We start from the raw sequence: 26,545 nt of genomic DNA on the forward strand, positions 1-26,545 counted from the left end.
TAAAAGTTGCTTAATAAATTCTATAGAACAAGAAAGAAAAAGATGCAAATAAATCAATTTGGATGACAAATACTGATAAAAACAAAGCAGAAAACTTTCTAAACTTTCCATGTGTGTTTTTGATTTGCAGAGATGATACATTACTTCCACAGATCACTGGGTACAGTTGTTCAAAACAGAACAAACCCATCCTTCTCACTGGAACCAGTAATGTGCTTTCTCATTAAATGAGGACATTCATGCTTGAAAAATGTTACTTCATCAAAACAGAAGAAACAGACTCTCCTCTTATGTTATCCAAGCTTCAACCAAGTCGTAATTCTGTGTTCGGTTTTATAACAACTATTCCCCCCAAAACAGACAGGAAAAAGAATAATCAACATATAATTATGCAGGTGAATTACAGTAACCTAATAAAAGGAAAAAATTTTTAAATACACAGATAAAGTAGAAGTAGTAAATAGTATATTGCACTGTATATATTTCCTTAATAAGAATGTTTTCCTTTTCAAAGCCTAAGGAACAAACCTTAAACGTGGGGGACAAATAATTCTTTAAGAACCAGAATTTCACAGGAGTCTTGGTATTCTTCAGTACTGATAGCATCATTATGCTGTCAAACAAAAGCAAACAATAATAACAATCATTCAAATCTTTTTAATCTCAACAAAATCAAGTAAAGTCAATCACTAGACTCAGTGTTCTTTATGGCAGAGCTAACTAATGGCTCAGTTAGGCAAAGAGAGACCCTGAATAGTGGAAAATGGAAACTTGCACTCATTCATTTTATAGAGTCATCACTGGATGAGAAAGAAGAAGTACTTATTACCTATAAAAATATACCAGACTGATAAAGGCATGTGTTCTAATTACGTTACACCTTAAAATAAACTCCTTTATGAACTGACACATTAATTATGGTACAAATGAATCACGGAGATTGTGTTTAATGCCTACATCACTCTAAAAAGAAAGTCGGTGAAGCCTCAGCAGCTCTGTGTAATAGCACTGCCTCTCCCAGCCTACATTGGGGAGCCCAGCCAGGGCAGAGAGTAGGCAGAGGGAAGGGGATGGCAAATGATCAGAGCTTCAGGATTCCCTACTTGGAAAACAAACAACTTTTGAGTCAAGGAACTTAATTAAATTCAGTGGTTGTTAACATCTGACATTACAATTCGAGGTCAGCTATTATTTCTTGGGAATATGACAGCTAAACATGAGTAACATGACATCTTGATTATTTGCTACACTGGATTTGTAGTGGAAAATTAAAAGTAAAAAAGGACCTTGGCATTAGGAAAGCCACTGTCGGGCAAAGGTGCGCATTCACAGCCAAGCCCTCCTGACCACTGACTGCAAGGCGTCCCTGAGGGCTTTCCCCCTGGTGACTGCTGCATTCACCAGCCAAGCCTGTGCCTCCCTCGACTCTGGCTATGTGACCTCAGCCGCGACCCTCCAAGTCTCAGCCTGTCTATAAAACACAACTAAGATCCCTCCTGGCTCTAAAATCCTACAAGTCATCAGAAGACAGGCCCATGGCCCTATTCCACCTCTATTCTCTATCCTCAGGCAATCCTTGGTGGACAATGAAAAGCCATTCTTCATCATGTGCACACAGTAGTTTTAAAGGTTTATAACCTTATAAGAGCTATACAGATTCATTTACTATATATTATATAGTCCATTTCATGAGGTTGGCCAAATCGAAACAAAGATTAAGTATATATAATCATCTATACACAATCCTCAGAGTGCCTCAAATACAAAGAAGTATAATGGGCAGAATCCCATAAAACGTGTACTCCCTAAAGAACAACATGATAAATTCATGCATATATACTGAAATAACCAAACACGACTAACCGAAGAAATCTTTCATAGAGATGACCAGATGCAACGGAGAAAATATTAATGATGTCATCTTTGTCTTGTTTCACTTCCTCGGTCTTCTGTCCTCCTGTAAAACCCCTATAATAAAGAAGGTAAAAACAAGAATACTTGAAATGCTGGTACAGACATGCTGCCCTTTAAGGGGAGGGGAAGGAGATGGTGCTTCCCACCAGGACAAAGAGAGGGAGGCTGCCCAGAGGGCCTTGTGGAGCTTCAGGAGAAGACTGGACTAGTCCACTAGAATGCAAAACAAACAATGGAAAGTCAACTGAGCAATTACCACTCAACTCTCCAAAGAGCAGGAAAAGTCCAACAGGAGTTCAGAAGTCAGGCACAGAAGGAACTCCACTATGCGGGGACACTAAGCTCTTTCAGTAGCTCAGTGGGGAACACTCATCTACTCTGCACACAAGTGGATGCAAAGAGCAGAATCTGAAAAGCCCAGACAGGATTACTATATTCAAAAGAAGGGAGGGATGGCATTTATATCTCAGTTTTCCCTCAAAAACATCACTTCTTTCTGATGCCAGTTTACCATTTGAAGGAGTCCCAAAATCCAGAGGCATTCTCATTAGTCCCATCGCTCAGCAAGTCCTCATTCACCATGTCTGCCTTCTTCTGAACCTGCAATCAGTCACATGTGATGAATCTCACTCTCCCTACTGGGTTGAGGAGGCACTGAACTGATCTTCACGGGATGCTCACTGAATACTGACCACACTAGAGTGAATTCTCCTGCGAGCAGATATAACATACTCTGAGTCCAGACACATTCAACAGAACTATGCTCATCATACCACATTAAAATCTTAATGAGGAGATAGCAACCTCTTATAACTAGATAATAACTGTCTCTAGTTTGAAAAATGGGCAGAGAACCTTATAGTTTACGTGAAAACAGAAATGCATTCACCAAGCTAACTCTTTGTTCTAGGCAAAGAGTACAGTGCGCACAGGCTTCAGCTGCCAGGAAGGAGTCATCTCACGTGACAGCCTTGTTTTAGGACTGACTAGTACAAAGAGGGCTTAAAACTTCTCGAGAGCATAGGGATCATTTTTCTGCTTAACCATGTGTGGCCTGCTTTAGATTTTAGAGTATAATGACTGTCTCATAATATCTTTTATCTGAATATAATGTACTAGGAATTTCAAAGTTCTAAGAACAGAAAGCAAAAGTGAGAAGAAATTAAATAAGGCTACCACCATTTATTATTGTTGCTGAAATTCTCATTGGCATTCTTCCCAGTTTTCAAAACATAATGTGAACTGTGATTGTACAAACAAAGCAGTATCTATGAAAACATTTCATGCAAAATGAGACCTGCACTGCTCAATGAGATAACCCAAAAGGCACAACCTCTCAGCTGAAGAAAGCCACAAATTTGTATTTACAAAATATACTTTGCATTTCAAGCCGCACTGCCATAAGGCTACAGTAAAATCCCAAAGGTGAATTAGTCTTACGTGGGTTTCTTTCCTTTCTCTTCAGCTTTACTGAGATATAACTGATAAGTAAAACTGCGTAAATTTAAAGTGCAGGACATGATGGCCTGGTACAGGTCTATACTGTGAAATGATTGGACTTCCTTAGTGGCTCAGTTGGTAAAAAGCTGCCTGCAATGCTGGAGACTCGGGTTCAATCCCCGGGTCGGGAAGATCCCTTGGAGGAAATGGCAACCAATTACGGTACTCTCGCCTGGAGAATTCCATGGACAGAGGAGTGGGACAGGCTACAGTCCATGGAATCACAAAGAGTAGGACACAACTGTGCAACTAACTTTTTCACCATAATAACAGCACTTTTTCTGGAGTTAACACATCCCATCACCTCATATAGTTTGGGGCTGGTTTAAAGATACATATTTTTACTAAAGACCAAGTTACTGCTGCTTTTATCAACTATAATAGAATGGCTGCCTTAATATACCAAACTCACCTTCACTTTAATAATTTTGCTCTTGAAGTTGTTGAGGACAACAACAACTTCATCAGCATCGGGTGGAGAATCTGTACCATCATGACTTAGAAAAGAAGAAAAGAAGGCAGATATCACAAATCATAATTCTCAAGTTGAGTAAATGGACTTACATCAACCTGCTATATTTTTCCACCATCTTTCATCATAAAGGAGTTTTTTCTGAACAAATTATTTTCTCACAACCTGCAGAAAACCCCTTCAAGCAACACAGAGGCACTTGTCAAAATCTCTACCCTTACATGTTGAACATGCCAACTGGTCACAGCCCAAATTTCCTTCTGGAGCCCCTCACTGAATGATCTTCCATACACTGAGAGGCTCCCAGTGCTGGCAAGAGTATGATGGCAACCCACTCCAATATTCTTGCCTAGGAAACTCCATGGACACAGGGGCCTGGCAGGCGACAGTCCACTGGGTCACAAAGAGTCGGCCATGACTGAGTGTGCATGCACGCATTACTTTACACATGGCGAGACATAGCTCTACTTCAGAGTTTTATAAAGGCTGCGACTCTGTCCTTCCTGGAAGCACAGCCAAGTCCAGGCTATGTACTCAATCTAGCATCCATACTCTGGAGGAAGAACTAAAACAATCTCTGTTTGCAAGCAGACAGAGCAGAGAAGAAAATTTAAAGAGAGTATTTCCTTCCTAATCAACAATAATGTCTAAAATTTCCAGTCACCAATTTTTAAGATGCTAATTATATAAGCGATAATAAAATATGAATTCACTGAATTCATTGTCATCCAACAGAGAGCAGAGTTCATGGGCAAAGGTGAGATTCTGATAGGGTGCATGGAACATTCCAGAGCCCAGGAAGCACAGAACGAAGAGAGCCCTCAACTGCTAGGTGGAGAAGAAGCCCACACACCCTAGAGGGAAGAGTGGCTAGGAAAAGGGCATACAGATGGGACAGGGTTTAGAAAGACAACAGATAAGCTCTTAATGACAGTACTAAAATTCTTTAAAACCATATCTGGGGAAAACATTTACTGGAGAAAACCCTACTATGTACAATGAAGATATAATTATAATACAAAAATCTTCTATTTTCTTGGTAAGAAATATGCAGAAATTCACATTGCTTTCACGTGTGTCAGATAAGATTCTATAAAGCTAGGATGAGGACCAACATGATGTTGTTTTCAAATAACTAATGGAAATCATTCCCAAAATGAACCAGCATGAAGTCTTCTCACATAGCTTAAGACTAATTTGAATTGTGTTAAACAGAATTTAGACCACACCTTTTTAGAAGGCAGTATAAACTAACAGTCACTTATAGCAAACCTTAAAGCAAAAAAGCAGGCTATTGACAAAAAATGCTGGGAGTACTTCTATACTTTCTCAGACCTAGAAAGACAAGTGCTCGCACCAAGGTTCTAAGACCAAAGCCTACGTATGTCTGGTCAATCTGCAACCCACTCAGGGTACACAAATATACTACCCTGGGTTGAAAAGTCTGAACTCTTCTTCATTTCTTTTCTCCTTCCTAAAAATGACTCACTTTCTCATCTGCCTATGGTTTTCATCACAGCTGACAGAATGATTTGGTGCTGGGACAGTTAGCACAAAAGAATGACTGAGGCCAGACTTGATTACAGATATTGTTAGTATTTATACTGCTTACTGTTCAATTATACACCAACAATTCTTCCACATTGCATTTTCTGGAAAAGCACATACAATTACAAAGTAAATTCTAATTGCCTAACTGCCAGTGTACTATTCAATTCAAGCTGATTCATACTGCAGAATGTTCTGAAAAAATGCACCTGTATCATTTAATCCTACCTGTAGATTCTGTAAATATCTTCAGAACGTCCCTTTCTTAGTCTGAGAATCCAAGCTCCTGGGTTGGCTTTTAACTGAAAATAGCCCTAGGACCAGAAGACAAGACAAATTTTAGTTCTCATGGAAACATCAAAATGCTGTTTCTGAGGGACAGCTCTTTCTTTTTTGAAATGTCAGTCAACTTTATTTTAAATAAGATACTTAAACCAATGCAATTCTTAAAACCCACATATTAGAAACACTAGCAAAATACAGGTCTGTCAAGCCAAGAAGCCTGTCCTTTAGCTGTACTTCAGTGAAGAAGCAGTATGTAATGTATGAATACACTTCAAACTTCCAAAAAATTTTAAAAAAGAAAAAGGCTATTGGCTCATAAGCAACACATTTTCAGGAGCCAACCTGGTTAGAGCAAAATATTCTAGCATGTTTTCTTTTAAGATGCCATGTAATTCCAATCTACAAGTTTAATTAAACTGATGATTTTTAAACTGACCAAATTCAGCCCATCATGAACTTTAATCTCACTCATGTTCAGAATGCTAATTGCTCCATCATAAACTGTAGGGCCCAAATTAATGTCACTCAGTATCACCACCTGATGTACTGTTATTTACCAGATTAGCCATAACAATGGTATCCACAATGACTGGCTTGGTTGAAGTTCCTAATGTAAACTGCAGTCCCCGGGGGGGCTGGCCAGTGGTGATGTCATAGCAGTGACCTTCTAGTAACAGGTACTCCAGCTCATACTCAGCAGCCACGATGCTGTCCACCTGCAATATTAAAATTAAATCACCACCTGAAGACTTTCAGCAATAAAAAGAAACGATCTAGTGATACATGCAACAACCAGATGAATCTCAAATCACTATGCAAAGTGAACACAATCAGACATAAAGGGCTATATATCATATAATCATATTCATAAAAAATTCAAGAAAAGGTAAAACTATAGTGACAAAAAGGAGATCAGCTGCTGCCTGTGGCCTGGGCTGGGGGGAAGGAGGGCATTACCTGCAAAGGGGCATGAAAGAATTTTTTGGAGATATGGAAATGCTCTGGTATCTTGATTGTGCTGGTAGTTAACAAGCATACACAATTTTAAAAACTTAGGTGGGTTGGAAGGAGAGGCAGGAAAAAGGACACAGAAAAACAGTAAGGAGGTTATTCCAAAAGTTCAGAGGAGAGGATAAGATGTTAATCTAGGAAGGTAGTATTGGGGAAAAAAATCACATAAAATTTCTGAAAGAATGAATATATTTAAGAGCAAATAACGGAGAAGATAGGTAATTTATATGAGAAAAAGAAACAAGGCGAAACATCAGAAAAACATCTGACAAAAATGCAAATTCATCTTGGCCTTTAGAAGACAGCTGAAAATACTGATGTTCTAAATGCAAATACCACAGATATATTTAATGGTTCCATAGTGGCATAAAACTAACTGCCTAAATTATTGCTAATTCCTTGCAGAAAATATGGTATAATTACAAAATCTTAGGGCAGCTTGGCTTTAGCTATTAGGTTGGCACAAAAGTAATTGCAATTTTGCACTGTTGCTTGATATTAGAATATATTCTAAATAAATGTGGTTATATTATACATTATTTTAATGCATATTTCTCACCTTATTTTTTTGGTAATGACTTATTACTTCCTGTTTATATTTATTTTAGATTAGGGAAATGATGTTAAACGAAAAGCAAATTCAAGCAATTTTCTTATTTGAGTTCAAAATGGGTTGTAAAGCAGTGGAGACAACTCACAACATCAACAACGCATTTGGCCCAGGAACAGCTAAAGAACGTACAGTTCAGTGGTGGTTCAAGAAGTTTTACGAACGAGATAAGAGACTTGAAGACGAGCAGCCTAGTGGCCAGCCATTGGAAGTTGACAACAACCAACTGAGGGCCACCACAGAAGCTGATTCTCTTACAGACAATGAGAAGTGTCACAGAACTCAACGCCGACTATTCCACAGCCATTCGGCATTTGAAGAAAATTGGAAAGATGAAAAAGCTTAGTAAGTGGGTACCTCCTGACTGCAAATCAAAAAACATCGTCTTGAAGTGTCATCTTCTCTCACTCCACACAACAACAACAACAAACCGTTTATCAATCGGATTGTGGCAAGCAACGAAAAGTGGATTGTATATGACAGTTGGCGATGACTAGCTCAGTGACTGGACCAAGAAGAAGCGCCAGAGTACTTCCCAAAGCCAAAATTGCACCGGAAAAGGTCCTGATTACTGTCGGGTGGTCTGCTACTGGGCTGATCCACTACAGCTCCCTAAACCATGGCAAAAACAATGTATCTGAGAAGTATGTACAGCAAGTCAATGAGATACACTGAAAACTGGTGTGGATGTGACTGGTGACAGAAGCAAGGTCTGATGCTGTAAAGAGCAATATTGCAGAGGAACCTGGAATGTTAGGTCCATGAATCAAGGCAAATTGGAGGTGGTCAAACAGGAGATGGCAAGAGTGAACGTTGACATTCTAGGAATCAGTGAATTAAAATGGACTGGAATGGGTGAATTTAACTCAGATGACCATTATATCTACTACTGTGGGCAGGAATCCCTCAGAAGAAATGGAGTAGCCATCATGGTCAACAAAAGAGTTCGAAATGCATGCAATCTCAAAAATGACAGAATGATCTGTTTGTTTCCAAGCCAAACCATTCAATATCACAGTAATCCAAGTCTCTGCCCTGACCAGTAACACTGAAAAAGCTGAACAGTTCTATGAAGACCTACAAGACCTTTTAGAACTAATACCCAAAAAAGATGTCCTTTTCATTATAGGGGACTGGAATGCAAAAGTAGGAAGTCAAGAAACACCTGGAGTAAGGGGCAAATTTGGCCTTGGAGTAAAGAATGAAGCTGGAAAAAGGCTAACAGACTTTTGCCAAGAGAACGTACTGGTCATAAAAAACACCTTCTTCCAACAACACAAGAGAAGACTCTACACATGGACATCACAAGATGGTCAACACCGAAATCACATTGATTATATTCTTTGCAGCCAAAGATAGAGAAGCTCTATTCAGTCAGCAAAAACAAGACCGGGAACTGACTGTGGCTCAGATCATGAACTTCTTATTGCCAAATTCAGACTTAAACTGAAAAAAGTGGGGGAAACTACTAGACCATTCAGGTATGACCTAAATCAAATTCCTTTACACGGTGGAAGTGAGAAATAGATTTAAGGGACTAGATTTAAGAGAGTGCCTAATGAACTATGGACAAAGGTTCATGATATTGTACAGGAGACAGGAATCAAGACCATCTCGAGAAAAAGAAATGCAGAAAAGCAAAATGGCTGTCTAAGGAGGCCTTACAAATAGCTGAGAAAAGAAGAGAAGCAAAAGAGAAAAGGAAAGATATACCCATTTGAATGCAGAGTTCCAAAGAATAGCAAGGACAGATAAGAAAGCCTTCCTCAGTGATCAATGCAAAGAAATAGAGGAAAATAATAGAATAGGAAAACTGGAGATCTCTTCAAGAAAATTAGAGACACCAAGGGAATATTTCATGCAAAGATGGGCTCGATAAAGGACAGAAATGGTAGGGACCTAACAGAAGCAGAAGAGATTAAGAAGAGGTGGCAAGAATACACAGAAGAACTATACAAAAGAGATCTTCATGACCCAGATAATCATGATGGTGTGATCACTCATCCGGAGCCAGACATCCTAGAATGTGAAGTCAAGTGGGCCTTAGGAAGCATCATTACAAACAAAGTTAGTGGAGGTGATGGAATTCCAGTTGAGCTATTTCAAATCCTGAAAGATGATGCTGTGAAAGTGCTGCACTCAATATGCCAGCAAATTTGGAAAACTCAGCAGTGGCCACAGGACTGGAAAAGGTCAGTTTTCATTCCAATCCCAAAGAAAGGCAATGCCAAAGAATGCTCAAACTACCGCACAGTTGAACTCATCTCACATGCTAGTAAAAGTAACGCTCAAAATTCTCCAAGCCAGGCTTCAGCAATACGTGAACCGTGAACTTCCAGACATTTAAGCTGGTTTAGAAAAGGCAGAGGAACCGGAGATCAAATTGCCAACATCCACTGGATCATGGAAAAAGCAAGAGAGTTCCAGAAAAATATCTATTTCTGCTTATTGACTATGCCAAAGCCTTTGACTGTGTGGATCACAAGAAACTGTGGAAAATTCTGAAAAAGATGGGAATACCAGACCACCTGATCTGCCTCTTGAGAAACCCGTATTCAGGTCAAGAAACAACAGTTAGAACTGGACATGGAACAATAGACTGGTTCCAAATAGGAAAAGGAGTACATCAAGGCTGTACATTGTCACCCTGCTGATTTAACTTATATGCAGAGTACATCATGAGAAATGGTGGACTGGAAGAAGCACAAGCTGGAATCAAGATTGCCGAGAGAAATGTCAATAACCTCAGACATGCAGATGACACCACCCTTATGGCAGAAAGTGAAGAAAAACTAAAGAGCCTCTTGATGAAAGTGAAAGAGGAGAGTGAAAAAGTTGGCTCAAAGATCAACATTCAGAAAACTAAGATCATGGCATCCGGTCCCATCTCTTCATGGCAAACAGATGGGGAAACAGTGGAAACAGTGCCTGACTTTATTTTTTTAGGCTCCAAAATCACTGCAGATGGTGACTGCAGCCATGAAATTAAAAGATGCTTACTCCTTGGAAGGAAACTTATGATCAACCTAGACAGCATATTAAAAAGCAGAGACATTACTTTGCCAACAAAGTTCCATCTAGTCAAGGCTATGGTTTGTCCAATAGTCATGTATGGATGTGAGTGTTGGACCATAAAGAAAGCTGAGTGCCAAAGAATTAATGCTTTGAACTGTGGTGTTGGAGAAGACTCTTGAGAGTCCCTTGGACTGCAAGGAGATCCAACTATTCTATCTGAAAGGAGATCAGTCCTGGCTGGTCATTGGAAGGACTGATTTTGAAGGTGAAACTCCAATACTTTGGCCACCTGATGTGAAAAGCTGCCTCATTTGAAAAGACCCTGATGCTGGGAAAGATTGAGGGTGGGAGGAGAAGGTGACGACAGAGGATGATATCACTGGATGGCATCACAGACTCAATGGACACGAGTTTGGGTAAACTCCAGCAGTTGGTGATGGACAGGGAGGTGTGCTGTAGTTCATGGGGTCGCAAAGACTCAGACACGACTGAGCAACTGAACTGAACTGAACACTGAAAACTACAATGTCTGCATCCAGCACTGGTCAACAGAAAGGGCCTAATTCTTCTTCACAACAACACCCAACAATGTTTCAAAAGTTGAACGAATTGGGTTATAAGGTTTTGCCTCATCTATCAAATTCACTAGATCTCTTGCCAACTGACTACCACTTCTACAAACATATTGACAACTTTATGCATGGAAAATGCTTCCACAATGAACAGGAGGCAGAAAATGCTTTCCATGAGTTCATCAAACCTCAAATCATGAATTTTTATGCTACAAGATTAAACAAATTTATTTCTCATTGGCAAAAGCATGTTAATTGTAATGTTCTTATTCTGATTAATAAAGATATGTTTGAGCCTTGTTATAATGATTTAAAATTCGTGGCCCAAAATCATCATTATGCTTGCACCAAACTAATAATTAAAGAGTTTCTATCCCAAGCTAGTTCAGGCTTGGTTTTATAGCCTTATCTAATGCTAATAATGGAACTATTTGGAGCTTAACATGTTACTGCAATACTAAATTCCAAAAGTATAATATTAAGAGGTAAGAGGGAAACCCCCACATGCTCAGAAGTCTCAGGCTCTGTATTTTCAATGGAATGCAGAGAAACTGGAGGAAGCCTAAAAAAGAGCAGCAAAAACTCTGGGAAATATGGAAGAAATCTGCTTTGCATTTGATTGTATACTTCTGTGCAATGTTCCTTCGTGCTTTTTTGTGGCCAATCTATAATTTCTTCAACAAAAGTTAGTTCCTCAAGGGCAAAAACTGTATTCTTTATTTGTTAAAAATGTGGTGGATAGGATTGGGAAAGGGCAAGTGTGTACCTATGTGTACACACACACACATTCTCTTTCTGCTTCAATCAGCTTAGACCTAAAGGATCCTTCTTCCAGTTTTAGTGTATGTGCCGCTGAAGTGAGCACAGAGATTCTTCTTTAAGAAACTAGTTATTCAACCTCACGAAAAGAATTCTGCAAAGTCCTTTGGTAACTCTGCTCAAGTTTTCAGTCTCCTAATTCCCAAGAAGCCAGAACCAGAAAATAGGGTTAAACCGTGACAGGAGATATTCCGGGCAGACACAATGGCAAATGGTTTATAAAGGAAGGATGCTCTGAGGCACTATACGGTCCCTGGAGGTAAAGACCATGTCTTTCAGTTCCTTTGTTAATACACTCTAAGCTAGGTATAGAGTGAGGGCTGGTAAGAGACATAAGTGAAATGAAACTGAACTGTCTTTGAAAATGGGTTAGGGGAAAAGCACTAATTACCTTAGGAACTCCAAATACTGTTATACAGAAAGAAAAGAAAAAAAAGGCAATGAAACCAAAGGCTTGTTTTTCACAAATATCAACAAATGGCCAAACTTTTAGCTAGACTGACCAAGAGAAAAAGAGAAGAGCCAACTTATTGAAATCAAGTAAATTTAAATTTTAGAAAATTTAAATTTTAGAAAATTCTATGAAAAACTGTATGCCAACAAATTAGATAACCTAGATAGAATGGATACACTCCTAAGATACACAAACTTTGAAAACTGACTCAAGACAAAACAGAAAATCTAAACAGACCTACAGCAAGAGATTGAATCAGTAATTTAAAATTTTTCAAATGCATTAAGAAAATTATATAAAAGGCATCACATTGGAAAGAAAGAAGTAAAACCCTATTTGCAGATGATATGGTCTTATATAGGCTTGTATACTAAGAACTATAAAACATTGTTGAAAGAAATTAAAGACCTATATAATCAGAAAGAGATCCCATATTCATGGTTCAGAACACTTAATACTGTTAAGAAGGCAATACTCTCTAAACTGACTTAGTGATTTAATGAAATTCTTATTAAAATCACAGCAGCTTTTTCTGAAGATATTAATAAGCTGATTTCAAAATGCAAAGAACCCACAATAGCCATTAACTACATTGAAAAAAAAAAAAACTGGAAAATTCACACTTCCTAATTTGAAAACTTACTACAAAGCTTCAGTAAACAAGACAATGTGGTACTAGCCCAAGGACAGACACGTAGATCAATGGACTAGAACTGACAGCCCAAAATTAAACCTTCACATTAGGGTTAACTCATTTCTGACAAAGGCACAAAGACCACTTAATGTGGAAAGAATAGGTTTTTAAAACAAAGAGCGCTTGGATAACTGTATAGCCACATACAAAGAATAAAGCTGGAACGCTACCTGGCACCATACACAAAGAAGTTACTCCAAATGTATCAAGGAAATAAATAGTTTTCAAAAATGTAAGAGTTTTAAATTGCAAAAGTTCAAAAGAAAACACTGGTGTAAACCCTTGTGATCTGGGACTAAACAATGGTTTCTTAGATATAACTCCAGGAGCATAAGTGATAAAAGAAAAAATAGGAAAATTAGACTTTATGAAGATCAGAAACTTATATGCTTCAAAGGACACCATCAAAAAAGTGAAAAGACAACATATAAAATGGGAGAAAACATATGTGAGGCATATATGTGATAAGGGACTTGTATCCAGAATATAAAAAGAACTCTTACAATTCAACAATTAAAAGATGAGTCAATTTTTAAAGGATTTGAATAAACATTTCTCCAAAGGAGATACACAAATGGCCAATAAACACACATGAAAAAATGCTCAATGTCATTTGTTATTAGGGCAAATCACTCTGGAAAGCAGTTTGGCAATCCCTTGAAAAGTTAAACATAAAATTACCATCTGATCCAGCAATCCCACTCCTATGTATATATTCAAGAGAAAGAAAAGCATATCTATAAAAACTTATGTACAAATGCTCATAGCAGCATTATTCATAATGGTCTAAAAGCAGAAACAACCCAAATGTCTATAAGTGATACAGCCACACAGTGGATATCATAAATACTAAATAAAACATAGAATATCCGTACAATGGAATACTATCTGGCAATAAAAATGAATAAAGTACTAATAAATGCCAAAATATGAATGAACCTTGAAAATAATTTAAGTGAAAGAAGCCAGTCACAAAAAAGTGACAGAAAATAGATTAGTGGTTGTCAGAGGGCAAGGGGAATTGGGGGTGATTACTCATGAGTATGGAGTTAGTCTAGTCAAGGCTATGGTTTTTCCAATAGTCATGTATGGATGTGAGAGTTGGACTACAAAGAAAGCTGAGTGCCGAAGAATTGATGTTTTTGAACTGTGGTGTTGGAGAAGACTCTTGAGAGTCCCTTGGACTGCAAGGAGATCCAACCAGTCCATCCTAAAGGAAATCAGTCCTGAATATTCACTGGAAGGACTGATGCTGAAGCTGAAACTCCAATACTTTGGCCACCTGATGTGAAGAACTGACTCATTAAAGGCCCTGGTGCTAGGAAAGATTAAAGGCAGGGGGAAAAGGGGAGGTCAGAGGATGAGATGGTTGGATGGCATCACTGACTCAATGAACATGAGTTTGAGTAAACTCCGGGAGTTGGTGATGGACAGGGAGGCCTGGCGTGCTGCTGTCCATGGGGTTGCCGAGTTGGACACGATTGAGCAACTGAACTGAACTGAACCGAATGGAGTTAGTTTTAGGGGTGTTGAAAATTTTCTGAAGTTAGATAGTGGTGATGGCTGCAAAACTCTGTGAATATACTAAAATTACTGAGCTGTATACTTTAAAAGGGGGAATTTTATGGTATGTGACATTGATCTCAACGAGCCTGTTACTTGAACACTACTGTTTCAGAAGCACCCCTAGACTATAGGGAGATTATCAGAGACTACCATAACAACATCTTCAACAGGGTTATGTGGGATTAAATACTGGGAAGCAATGATACTCTTACCTCTTCTAAATAAATATTATCAAGGTCATATGGTGTTCTGACAGACTCTACCATCCAACTCTCAGGTGTGTTCAAGTTCAGAGTGAACAGAGGAGACTGTGGCATATCCAAAAATTTTGCTATTGGCCCCTTAGTAAAACTACCGTCTGAAGTAAAAGAAATCTCTGGTTCCAAGACATAACGGTAAAAGCTGAAATGGAAAAGAAAAGGTGTTAAACTTTTTTTAATGCAACTACAACCTTTGAGCTTATACACATCTACACAGGTAAACAAGTGACTTAAGACAAACTGGATTTGGAAGACCTTCCTTCCACAGTAAGTAAGTGTTTCCAAAACCATCTCTTGCCCTAACTGTATGTCCTATGGTTGTTGAAGATGCAAGGAGAGCGGGGGAGGTGGGGTTGTGGGGGAGGTCATTCCTTCCTGCATTTTGTGGGGAGGGGAAAAGCTTGTGCCCCTAGCTTCCGCACTCATACTAAGTTCTTCAAACTCTAGATTAGTTCTTAGAAATTTAGCAAAACTTCAGTAAGTGATTTTTTTTCTAAACATGATGTCCATACATAAATCCCTTTGATCTTTTACATTCAATTTTTAGCTTTCAGACTGAGTGCAATTTTTTCCAAGGGTTGATTTCTTAGCCAGTTGGCTTTACCTTTTTAATGGCATGTCGGAAAGTTTAGATTGGCAGTTCATGAATACTCTTAGATTCATGTTGATCAGCTGAGTTAAAACCTAAAAGAGGAAATCAAATGATAAAACAAAAATTTTTCCTACAAAGTGACTGATACTCGAGACAAAATGTTTACATTTTCTCTTCAGAAATGTGTATCTCAAGAAAAAACACAAAGATAATAAATCCTATAAATTCTGCACAGGGTAAATCCCTAGAAATCACAGCTCTAGTGCACAATCAAAATCCACTTACCTATCATTAGGACAAAACACGGGCACTGCCTCTGCAGCTGTACCTACCAGAAGCAATGGGGCAAGTCTCTGTGCTTCTCTGGTGACAGGGTCAATGACGGCCACAACATCAAAGTACGTCTCCCCTTCCTTGGGTTTCAGTTTAATTGCACTACAGAGATCAACAAGATAAAACATTAATCTGGAGGTGTGCGGGCAGGAAGACAATACATCCAATACAACTAATCAAATCTCTTAGCATTTTCCAAAAAACTTTAGATCTCAAACAATAAGGTTACATGGTGGTCAACTATGTGATTCTGTTTACCTCAAAGCTTGCAAAACCCTCTAAAAGTTTCTGATGCTTGTTTTTAACAGTTAAGGAACATTATGCCAATTTTTATTTCTTGGCAAGAAGGTTGTAAGGAAAGAAGAAATTGATGTTTTTAAATAGTAAAAGAAATGTAAGAATATTATAAGAAATTTGCAAAAGAGAGAAACAGGAAAGAATCATAAAATCTCACCATCCCAACTCAACCACTGTATGACATATTTCTATACAGTCCTCCTTATATGCCCATATAAAGATCAGATGCACCTACAAGATATCAGCAACCTTATAATGACTTCATTCCTTCCCCCAGAAATTGTAATTATTATAAAGATTTTTCCATGTTGTTATACATTAATATCCTGAAAAAGAAATAATCTTCAATGTGCCAAGTGAACCTGCTCTAGTTTACTTAAGCTATTCCTTATTGCTAGACTTTTAGATGGCTTTCAAGCTATAAAGAACTTCTCACAATCAGTCTGTATCACAGTTGGAAATTTCTTGAGAATTAATGCCACTCATAGACATGAGAGTCATAATTAAACAAATATTTTTACGGCAAATAGTCTGTTCAAATTTTATCCCCACAAGGACCGACTGTGAGAAACCACAGGTCAATTAACCAAAGTCCAATCTACTCTAAACTAATTAAATCAAAATCATAGAAGAGTAGCATGCAGGCTTCTGCAGCTAAAGCCTCTGGTGATTCTGATGTGCAAAAAGATATACACTTGACTGGTAAAGTAAGTGCTGCATACATCAACCGTAGGAGTTCTTCCTAAAGACAATTTAACCTTAAATCTAATCATGAGAAAACAACCCAGATTGTGGGACATTCCACAAGACAACTGGCCTGGACTCCTCAGAGTCAATGTTATAAAAGAGTGACAAAAACAAATAAACAAAAAACCCTCAAACTGTTCTACCTTAGAAGAGACTACAGAGACACAGTAACTGACTGCAATATGTGAGCTGGACCAAAACAACAAACAGTTGTAAAAGGTCATTACTGGGCTTCAGAGAAATCAGAAAATGGACTGATATTACATAACATTGCTTTATCAAGGTTAAATTGCTGAGGTATGCCAGTGATTTAAATTGCTGGAGATACTGCCAGTACTCAGGAGACAGATGCCAGAGAATTAATGCATGATATATAACAATGTTTACAAGCACAAGCTGGAATCAAGATTGTCGGGAGAAATATCAATAACCTCAGACATGCAGATGACACCACCCTTATCGCAGAAAATGAAGAAAAACTAAAGAGCCTCTTGATGAAAGTGAAAGAAGAGAGTGAAAAGTTAAAGCTCAACATTCAGAAAATGAAGATCATGGCATCCGGTCCCATCAAGTCATGCGAAATAGATGGGGAAACAGTGGAAATAGTGTCAGACTTTATTTTTTGGGGCTCTAAAATCACTGCAGATGGCGACTGCAGCTATGAAATTAAAAGACGCTTACTCCTTGGAAGAAAAGTTGTTAGACAGCCTATTAAAAAGCAGAGACATTACTTTGCCAACAAAGGTCTGTCTAGTCAAAGCTATGGTTTTTCCAGTAGTCATGTATGTGAGACTCTCACGAGTTGGACTATAAAGAAACCTGAGCACTTAAGAACTGATGCTTTTGAACTGTGGTGTTGGAGAAGACTCTTGAGAGTCCCTTGGACTGCAAGGAGATCCAACCAGTCCATCCTAAAGGAGATCATTCCTGAGTGATCATTGGAAGGACTAATGTTGAAGCTGAAACTCCTTACTTTGGCCACATGATGCATTGAGCTGATTCATTTGGAAAGACCCTGATGCTGGGAAAGACTGAAGGCAAGAGGAAAAGGGGACGACAGAGGATGGTTGGATGGCATCACTGACTCAATGGACATGAGTTTTGGTGAACTCCAGCAATTGGTGATGGACAGGGAGGCCTGGCATGCTGCTGTCCATGGGGTCACAAGAGTCGGACACGACTGAGTGACTGAACTGAACTGAATGGTTGCCAAAAATGTGAATGCACACTACGTTTGTATGCAAATATATACCATACATCCACACACATATGGATAAATTGTGACACAATGTCAATAATTGGTGAATCTAGGTTAAAGATATTTGGGTGTTCAATGTAATAGTCTTTCACCTATTCTCCAAGTTTGAAACTTTTCAAAATAAAAAACTGGAAAACAAGAGACAAAAAGACAGATGACAAAAGACTTCCTTATAATGCTACACTTATTTTTATTTTATTGAAAACAAGACAGGTTTCAAAAAATGGTGAAGAGACAAGTGGTCTAACAACTGTTTATTCTTTAATATCATAAAATAAAGCTGATCTGCTTTATGAAATGCTCTGTTTTCTCAAAGGGTGTATTCAGAACTAAACTGATTTAGAAATAAATGTCAACTTTTATGCAACTGAGCTCTGTTATGAGTTCTATGTATGAGTATAAACATATATGAAAGCCACATATCACACTTACAAATACACTTTAAAAGGCAGAATAAAGCAGCTGAGGAAAACAAAACTATGCATACATTCAACACTGATTCTATACCTGTGTCTGTCTTCGAAAAACTGGTATTCGATTCTTGCATCTCCTTTTGGTTGTGCTGACAGGAGAGCATCCACCTTCATTACCAAGTCACTGGCCCTGAAAGATTGGTTGGTGAAAATTTAGCATGTCTCTGACTGAAGGTTTCCCAGGTGTTACAATCAACCTACATACTGACTGCCAAAGACATGGTTTGAAGAAATAAACTTTGTACCAATAGGCATGAGAAAAAAAACTACAGATCTGTGTCACTGATTAGTTTTATAGCCCAGCAGTAAGTGTTGATTTTTCCATATGTGAAATGGAGGTAACACCTATTTGGAGTGGCTCTTGTAAAACCAACACTGGCTAAACATACAAACTAAAGCACCTAGCTCAGAGCCTGGCCCAGAGCAGGCTGCCAGTGTCATTTGTGTCTCCCTCGCCCTCTTCTAAATAACTTTATTACTTTTTATGATCATTAGAATCACAATTTACCAAAAATCATTCAGAAAAAAATATATAAGGAGAAAATGGAGATACACACAATAATAGCATATTTAAGAAATAAGTGTTGAAAACATTTCAGTTCATAATTCTTCTATATTATAAAATATATATATATATATATATATATACACACACACACACAAAAGTGGTACTAAATTATTTGGTAACCTGATTTTTCATTTAATAATACATTACAAACATTATTTTGTTGGGGTACATCAATATTTTCAATAACTGCATAGTATTATATTTATGAATACATCATTATCTATTACACTATTATAATCAACATTACAGTAAACAACTTAGAAAAGCATTTCCGTGTTCCCCACCCCTCCTAACTTGATCTCTAACCAAGGAAGATTTTGTACTAAATCATGAGACTGAAAAAGAATGCTCTAGTCTGCTGAACCAAGGACTGAATTCTAAGAAGGTTAAAATATATTTGAATATATTTGTGAATATATTTGAACTAGAATCAAGCCCATCCATTCTCTCACTGAACCAAACAACTATATCAAATTATATCCCCTGGTACTTCTCAATACTAACTCTGAAAACAAAATAAAACAGGTCATCTGTTTCCTGTGATGTGTCAACATTGTCACAAAATATGTCAAGAGACACTAACGTGGCCTGGGATGAGCTCCCTGATCAAAGAGGTCACAACTGAGGTTTAGGGAGCTGAGGATAGCCTCTTAGCTGCAGGTCTGGGTCAGGCATGAGAGCTGTGGCTGTCACAAGGGGCCACTCCAAGGTGGAGCAGTTCTGGCACTAAGGAAAACCTTAGGCAAGCAAGGTCACTCTGAAAACCCTTAAAGTTTTAGTATCAATCTTTTGGCACCCCCATAACTACCCTGAAAGTGAAAGGGAAAGAAAAAGTTGCTCAGTTGTGTCCAACTCTTTGTCAACCCATGGACTATACAGTCCATGGAATTCTCTAAACAAGAATACTGGAGTGGATACCCTTTCCCTTCTCCAGGTGATCTTCCCAACTCAGGGATCAAACCCAGGTTTCCCACATCGCAGGCGGATTCTTTACCAGCTGAGCCACAAGGAAAGTCCAAGAATATTGGAATGGATAGCCTATCCCTTCTCCAGCGGATCTTGCGACCCAGGAATGGAACCAGGGGTCTCCTGTATTGCAGGCAGATTCTTTACCAACTGAGCTGCCAAGGAAGCCCAAAGCTACCTTACTTGTCTATATCCACCCAGCACCCACCCAGTCCCTCTCTGGCTGCTTAAAGACAAGCCTTTTGTGCAGAGTCTGGCAATTATACAGTCCGCAGGGACTCCAAGGGGCTCGCCACAAGCTCCGGAGACAGAGAGGGAGTGGTCCAAGGAGCACATCAAGCCCATGCCTGTGACACAGTGGCCTCAAGTCACAGGTTAGCTCCTGGCCTGTATCCAGGAGGCATTTCATAGGCTAAAACAAGGAGCACCAAATGAGGAAGAACAAAACCTTTATCTGTGACCCCAGTTTGGCTGAGATGAAAAAAGATTCCTTCTCATATCACATAAAACTTGGCAAAGAGGCTGCTTTGGTAGCTATCAAAGTCAACACTAAGACATGCATCTTGAACTCTGCAACATCATGCTGTGATGAAATAGATGAAGAAAAGAAAAAACAGAAAAACTTTAAAATTCTATATCCTCAAACTATGCATCAAAGAACACTATTAGGAGTGTGAAAAGTCAATCCATGGAGTGGGGAACAAACATCCGCATATCACACAGCTATACAGGATTGATATCCAGAATATAAACAAATTCCTACAACTCATCAACAAAATAAATAATTAAAAATGAGCAAAGGACTTGGACAGTTTTTCCCAGATAGACAAAGGGTCTATTAAGCACATGAAAAGATGTTCAAGATCACTAATTGTTAGGGGAGTATGACAAACCACAAGGAGATACCACACCCATTTAGAATCGGTATTATAAAAAAACTAAAAATAACAAACGTTGATGAGGACGTGGAGAAACCAGAACCCTTATGCATTACTGATGGGAAAGTAAAACGGTATAGCCTCTGTGGAAAAAGGTATCACGGTTCATCAACATTAAACATAAACATACATCCTCCAATTACACATCTATTTGATATTTAATGCCAAAAACCATGTGAATATGAATATGAGCTTCAGTTACACAGCACGTACATAGACCAGTCAAATAATTACTTTTCTTCCTTTGAGAAATAACTTATTAAAATACATAAGCTAGTAATAACACTGAAAAGGATTAAAATAACAATAAAGAACCAATAATAATCAACTCATCATCATCACCTTTGGACTACATAACAAAAAACTCATTATTCAATAATTAGTAAATAAAGAAAAAGAAAGACTTAATTTGCCTTTTTTTCCTAAAAATAAAACTGAAGGGTAATTATAGAGATAATGAGGAAAACTATGTCTTTCCATAAGTATTCCAAAGAAATAAAATCACCCCTCTACTTTTGCATATATTTAAAGTTTTCCACAATCAAAAATTTTTAAAAAATCAAAATGGAGAGAATTCAGTTCTTTAAACAGCTTGCTGCAAAATTAACTCATTTCAATGGAAGCAAAAATAAGTAAACCTGAAATGAAGACAATTATTATATTTTAAAGCTAGAGATAAAACATCTTAGAATAAATGTTTAACTTTTTTTTTTTTTAAGCGTGAGGAAGGTCCAGTTAACAGAGCCCCTATGACTTGAACTGATTAACCTCTATGGCAAAACTTACACATCTTCTTCTACCCGAAGCTGCTGAATGTGAGATTTGATTTTCTGTCCTGAAGTTTTTAAGATGATATTTTCCAGGAGGTGGAAATCGTCTTGATTAAAGAATTCACTGTCCTCCAATGGCCCAATGATCTGTGAAAGAGAGCAGGGTAGTCAGTGCTGGAATCAGCGGGCTGCAGAGAAGCCCTTGGTTGTCCTCAGGCCACCTTACAAACCAAATCACTTTACAGACCCAAATCATATTTATGTCTAAGTTAAATCAATGAAAAAAGTGAAAATAAAAGCCAAATCAACTCATATGGCTATCCCCTGATCAATTCCTCCACACTCAACAGAGTGTAGACTTGAATATTTTACACTATTTTTACAGTAAGCAAACTCTGGAGTAAAACAGCAATATCATTTTCATTAATTCTCACTGAATAAAAAAAAGCCAAATAGAAATGCAGTGGTAGATACCAGAGATTCCACCCTCAGTGCTAAGAGTTTCAAGTTTAGTATGTCTGTCTAGCCTCATTTCCGCGTCTGCAGATATTTATGAAGTATTCTAAGCGTAAACCAATTAAGTTCACATAAACTGCACAAACCATAAACTTAATCCCCACATAGGACAAACACTTTATGTATCAAAGGTCTTAGGAATTTATGTTCTGAGAGCAACCACACTCTCACCAACTTACACAATCGCAGGGCAAAACTAAACAGGAGGAAGGTTTCATGAAAGGACATTTGTGTCCAAATGAGCAAACTTTCTTTGAAACAAGGGGGCAGTAATGATTATCAGCACCGCATAAGCCCTAATCACCTTTGGAAAAAGTGGCTCTGTTGAAGAGTTTACTAGCTTCAGAGAAGAAAGCTGCCAAGACTGTTCACTAATCTAATTTGAAGGCAACCTTGTCTCAGGACAAAATCCTCACCCTTCCATTGCTGATCACTGCCCTCTGTCCTTTCTTCAGCTTTAGAACATCCCTGCAGTACACGGCATGAGACAAAATGAAATCCATTTTGGAAGACTCAAAGACCTCTTTAAAAAGACTGAAATCCATGCCCTAGGAAAGTAATTGTTATTAAGGAAAAGTAATTGTTATTAAGAAAACCACAAAAATTAATAATCACATGAATAAATCATAAAATGCTCTAGAGGAAAGCTATGGCTAATTTTAATAATTAACATTATGATGTCTCCATTTTCCACATTTCCTCCCATTTTTTCCCAACCTCTCACTTAAGTAATTGCTTATTTCCTTTTTCTGGTCCTTTATGTGATAGTTCAATTGGCAAACTATAATTCACAGTAACTTTATCATGCATTTTAAATCTTGTTAATTTCAAGATAGAACATTTTTTCTAACTGAAACATCAAATACATTCATCATTTTATAAAAAATTTTAAAATTATACAACAATGAAAAGTATGTAATATATAAATTAATTAATTTGGACTTATACTGAAAATATATCAAGAACACATAAGCCTCTAACTCATTAAGTAGCTTAAATCTCTAGAAACAAATATTTGTCTTTGCTTTACAAACAAGTCAAACACTATCTACCTTTTAAAAACTTACAAAACCAATGGCTTTGTGCTTAAAAGCATACATAAACTCATGTATACACATCATGAAACCTAGTAAGTTTAAAGTGAAGTAAAGGGAAAATCGCAGAATTGTTATTTATTGGAAAGGCTCTTCCAACTTAAAAAATATTCTCTGAGCTCAGAACTACAATCACAAATCCTGACATCAACAGGAACAGGACAAACCAGCCCATAGGAATGAACTTCTAAATAGCAGAACAAGGCAGCCTCATGCAATACACAGACTTACCCCAACAGAGAACTCCCTGATGTCAGTTCCTGCAGCCAGGGCCGCTGCAGTCTCCTCCTTGGCCATTTTTGTGATGAAGTTCTTAGCAGAGTTGGAGGTCTGGGTTTGGAGAGCAGCCCAGATTGCTCTGGAGATCTGAGTTTTCTCGTAACTTATATCTTCACTAGGATTATTGATCATGCTTACTCTAACATTGTTACTGGATTTCTATTTACAAAATGCGAAATAAGAGTTATATGGTAGATGTCTTGAACTTAAAAAGCAGCATTAACATCAGTCACATTCCATAAGTAGCAAATAACACTTAAGTCTTCGGTCATTCTCCTCTGCATACCAAATAAAATTAAAATGCTGTAAGTAGGCATTCAAACCCTTATATGAATTGGCCCCCAACCTACCTTTCCAATTCATTTCTTGCCATCTCTGTAAATACGGTATAAATTACAGATTGTCAGAGTCCTGTATTTCCCCAACACACTTTGCGTTCTTCTTATGCATGTTATGCCTCACTTGGGCATGTGAATCCCAACTACACCCATCTTTACTACCACAAGTCACAACCCTCTTGAAGGGCTCCACAAACCCTTCAGTCACATGGCCTTTACAGATTTCTAGCAAAAATTCATCTCTCCTCAGGTAAAAAGTCAAAATTCATGTGGAAGAAGATATCTAGGACCCAAAAAAACCAAAAAAGGGCCATAGCAACAGAAATTCATACTCAGGTGTATCATTCATACTGTTGTGTATCTAAAAACACATACATGAGTATTCACTGCAGCATTCTTCTAGCCCCAAACTAGAAACAAACCAACTGTCCATCCAACAGACTAAACAAACAAAACTCTGGTACAGCCAATGCACAATGAAAAAGAACTAATTACCACCACTTGTAAAGCCATGAATAAATCTCAAAAATGTTGAGCAAAGAAATCAAATGCAAACAAACACATATTAATATTGTAAGAGTCTATTTAAACAAAGTAAGTAACAGGTAAACCTAGGCTGTGAGGAGGACAGGAGAGGGATAGTGGCGAGGGCACAGGCAGGGCCATACTTTCAGGTAACTATTTCTGTACCTGGGTGGTGGTCACACAGTGACAATGTACATCCTATTAATTTATGCTTGTCTTCTGAACCTATGTATCACCTCAATTATTCCCTCCCTGTTCTCCCACTTTACCACCACACAAGCTTTATCAATTTGAGTTAAGAATGCATTATACGTATAGCATCCTTCCAGGACTGCTCTCAAATACAACTCTGAACTGACCACACCATCTAGTCTGTTCCTTTGGACAATAAAGGTACTCAGTACATCAGTATTTCAGTGAGCCTCCTTGGGACACAGGGTGGTAAGGGGACACAGGTCGGGGTTCGGGGGGTGGGGGGGTGGATGCAAAACCTGGATGAAGATCCAATCTGAAACCACTCAGGAAATCTCTCTCTCTGACAATGAGGATCTCTAGAAGAGGTGATATTTTTTCAACTGTTTACCACTGCTATTTTCAGGCCACCTGTATGTGCATCCCTCTGCATGCCTACACCAACGTCTATTACATAGGCGCTGATGTGCCTGCGTAATATTTTTCCTATATCTGGACCTCTGTCAAGGTAAGGACTCTGTCTCTTCCACACAATATACAAAATGAACTTTGCAGCATCTCTTCAGCAAGGGCATGAACAGTTGTGCAATCAAAAACTTGTCTATGATGAAGAGCTCGTTATTTTTTCCTCTAAAAGAATCTATTCCCAGACTTCCCTGACGGTCCGGTGGTTAAGATTCTGCCTGCCAATGCAGGGGACATGGGTTCGATTCCTGCTCCAGGAAGATCCCACATTGCTGTGGAGCAACTAAGCCCGTTTGCCAAAACTACTGAGCTGCGGCCTAGAGCCCATGATCTGCAACAAGAGAAGCCACTACAATGAGAAGCCTGTGCACTGCAACGAAGAGGAGGCCCCATTCCATACAACTAGAGAAAGGCCCAACACAACCATAAATAAACAAAATTTTAAAGAAAAAAAGTCAGAATGTTGCAGTCTTCTCGGCTTTCTCAATAGTTGCCAGACCTCTGAGAAAACAATGCTTCTTTTCCCCAAGCACTAAAAATGCAGGATTCAGCCTCCTCACCAGAATATTATCAGCACACTGATGCTCATGAAGATACTGCAGCCTCAAACAAAGATACAGACTGAAGTAGTAGATACTTGCCTGATGTTTAATAGCATCATATAACAATTGCCTTCCAGAAGGGCTATCAAAATCCCCAACAATCCAAAAAGTTACTGGCCTAATAAAAGAATCATCTGTAGAAAAACAAACACAACATACTGAGTGGGAGGAGGGGAGAAACCACATCCTATGTTTCAGTACTGCTATTAAGTCAAATAATTTCTGCAAGCCATGCAAAAAATAAAGATACAAGGCAAAAGCAGCGAAACTTTGATACCAGAATGAAAGTATGATAACCTTCCATGTGGCTTAATTAGAAACTAGAAACATGCATTTATTAATTCTATTTTGGTTTGGGCATCTGTTAGCATGTAAAATGAAAAAGAGTCTTTGAGAGTGTGGGTAATATGATAGTCTCTAATCATATTCATTTGTAACTTTCTAAAATATAACTCTTTACAAACACACAGAACTCATCTGCATTGATAAATTACCCACAGGTTCCAGAAACATTCCAATGAAGTAGCAATAAATTCTGAATCACAACAGTGCCTGAACCACATAAGATAATTAATAAAAATAAATAAAAGGAATAGAACATTCCGAAGTTTAAAGTTACCATAGATTTCCTTGGAGGACATTCCTGGACAAAAGTAAAGGAAAAAGAGTAGAAAAAAAGAAAATATCATTTCTCTAATTAATGCCAACTTAAGAGACAAATTTTAAATAATGCCCAACATCCTCTATGCATTTTTTTCTAGTTCTTAGTCCTATTTGTGTTACAGAACTATACAGGGACTCCCCAGAATCAATTTCTTTGAGGAACCAAATGGAGCAATTGCCTGTATTTAAATATACATTTGAAAAGCCAG

General features: G+C 38.1%; 1 protein-coding gene across 1 annotated transcript in view; it reads right to left on the reverse strand.

Moving 5' to 3' along the window:
• Positions 1-26,545, reverse strand: part of UGGT1 (UDP-glucose glycoprotein glucosyltransferase 1) — a 109,432-nt gene that overhangs the window by 12,351 nt on the left and 70,536 nt on the right. The window contains exons 21-35 of the mRNA XM_068967379.1: positions 26,293-26,316; positions 25,713-25,807; positions 23,504-23,710; positions 22,595-22,726; positions 21,679-21,809; positions 18,455-18,550; positions 15,645-15,747; positions 15,325-15,404; positions 14,673-14,862; positions 6,277-6,435; positions 5,663-5,748; positions 3,827-3,911; positions 2,426-2,514; positions 1,864-1,968; positions 529-613 (exon numbers count right to left, since the gene is read on the reverse strand). Of these exons, the coding sequence (XP_068823480.1) occupies positions 529-613; positions 1,864-1,968; positions 2,426-2,514; positions 3,827-3,911; positions 5,663-5,748; positions 6,277-6,435; positions 14,673-14,862; positions 15,325-15,404; positions 15,645-15,747; positions 18,455-18,550; positions 21,679-21,809; positions 22,595-22,726; positions 23,504-23,710; positions 25,713-25,807; positions 26,293-26,316 (1,667 nt within the window). The remainder of the gene's footprint in view (positions 1-528; positions 614-1,863; positions 1,969-2,425; positions 2,515-3,826; positions 3,912-5,662; positions 5,749-6,276; positions 6,436-14,672; positions 14,863-15,324; positions 15,405-15,644; positions 15,748-18,454; positions 18,551-21,678; positions 21,810-22,594; positions 22,727-23,503; positions 23,711-25,712; positions 25,808-26,292; positions 26,317-26,545) is intronic.

The sequence above is a fragment of the Capricornis sumatraensis genome, chromosome 3, assembly GCF_032405125.1.
Source record: "Capricornis sumatraensis isolate serow.1 chromosome 3, serow.2, whole genome shotgun sequence".
NCBI classification, from domain to species: Eukaryota; Metazoa; Chordata; class Mammalia; order Artiodactyla; family Bovidae; genus Capricornis; species Capricornis sumatraensis.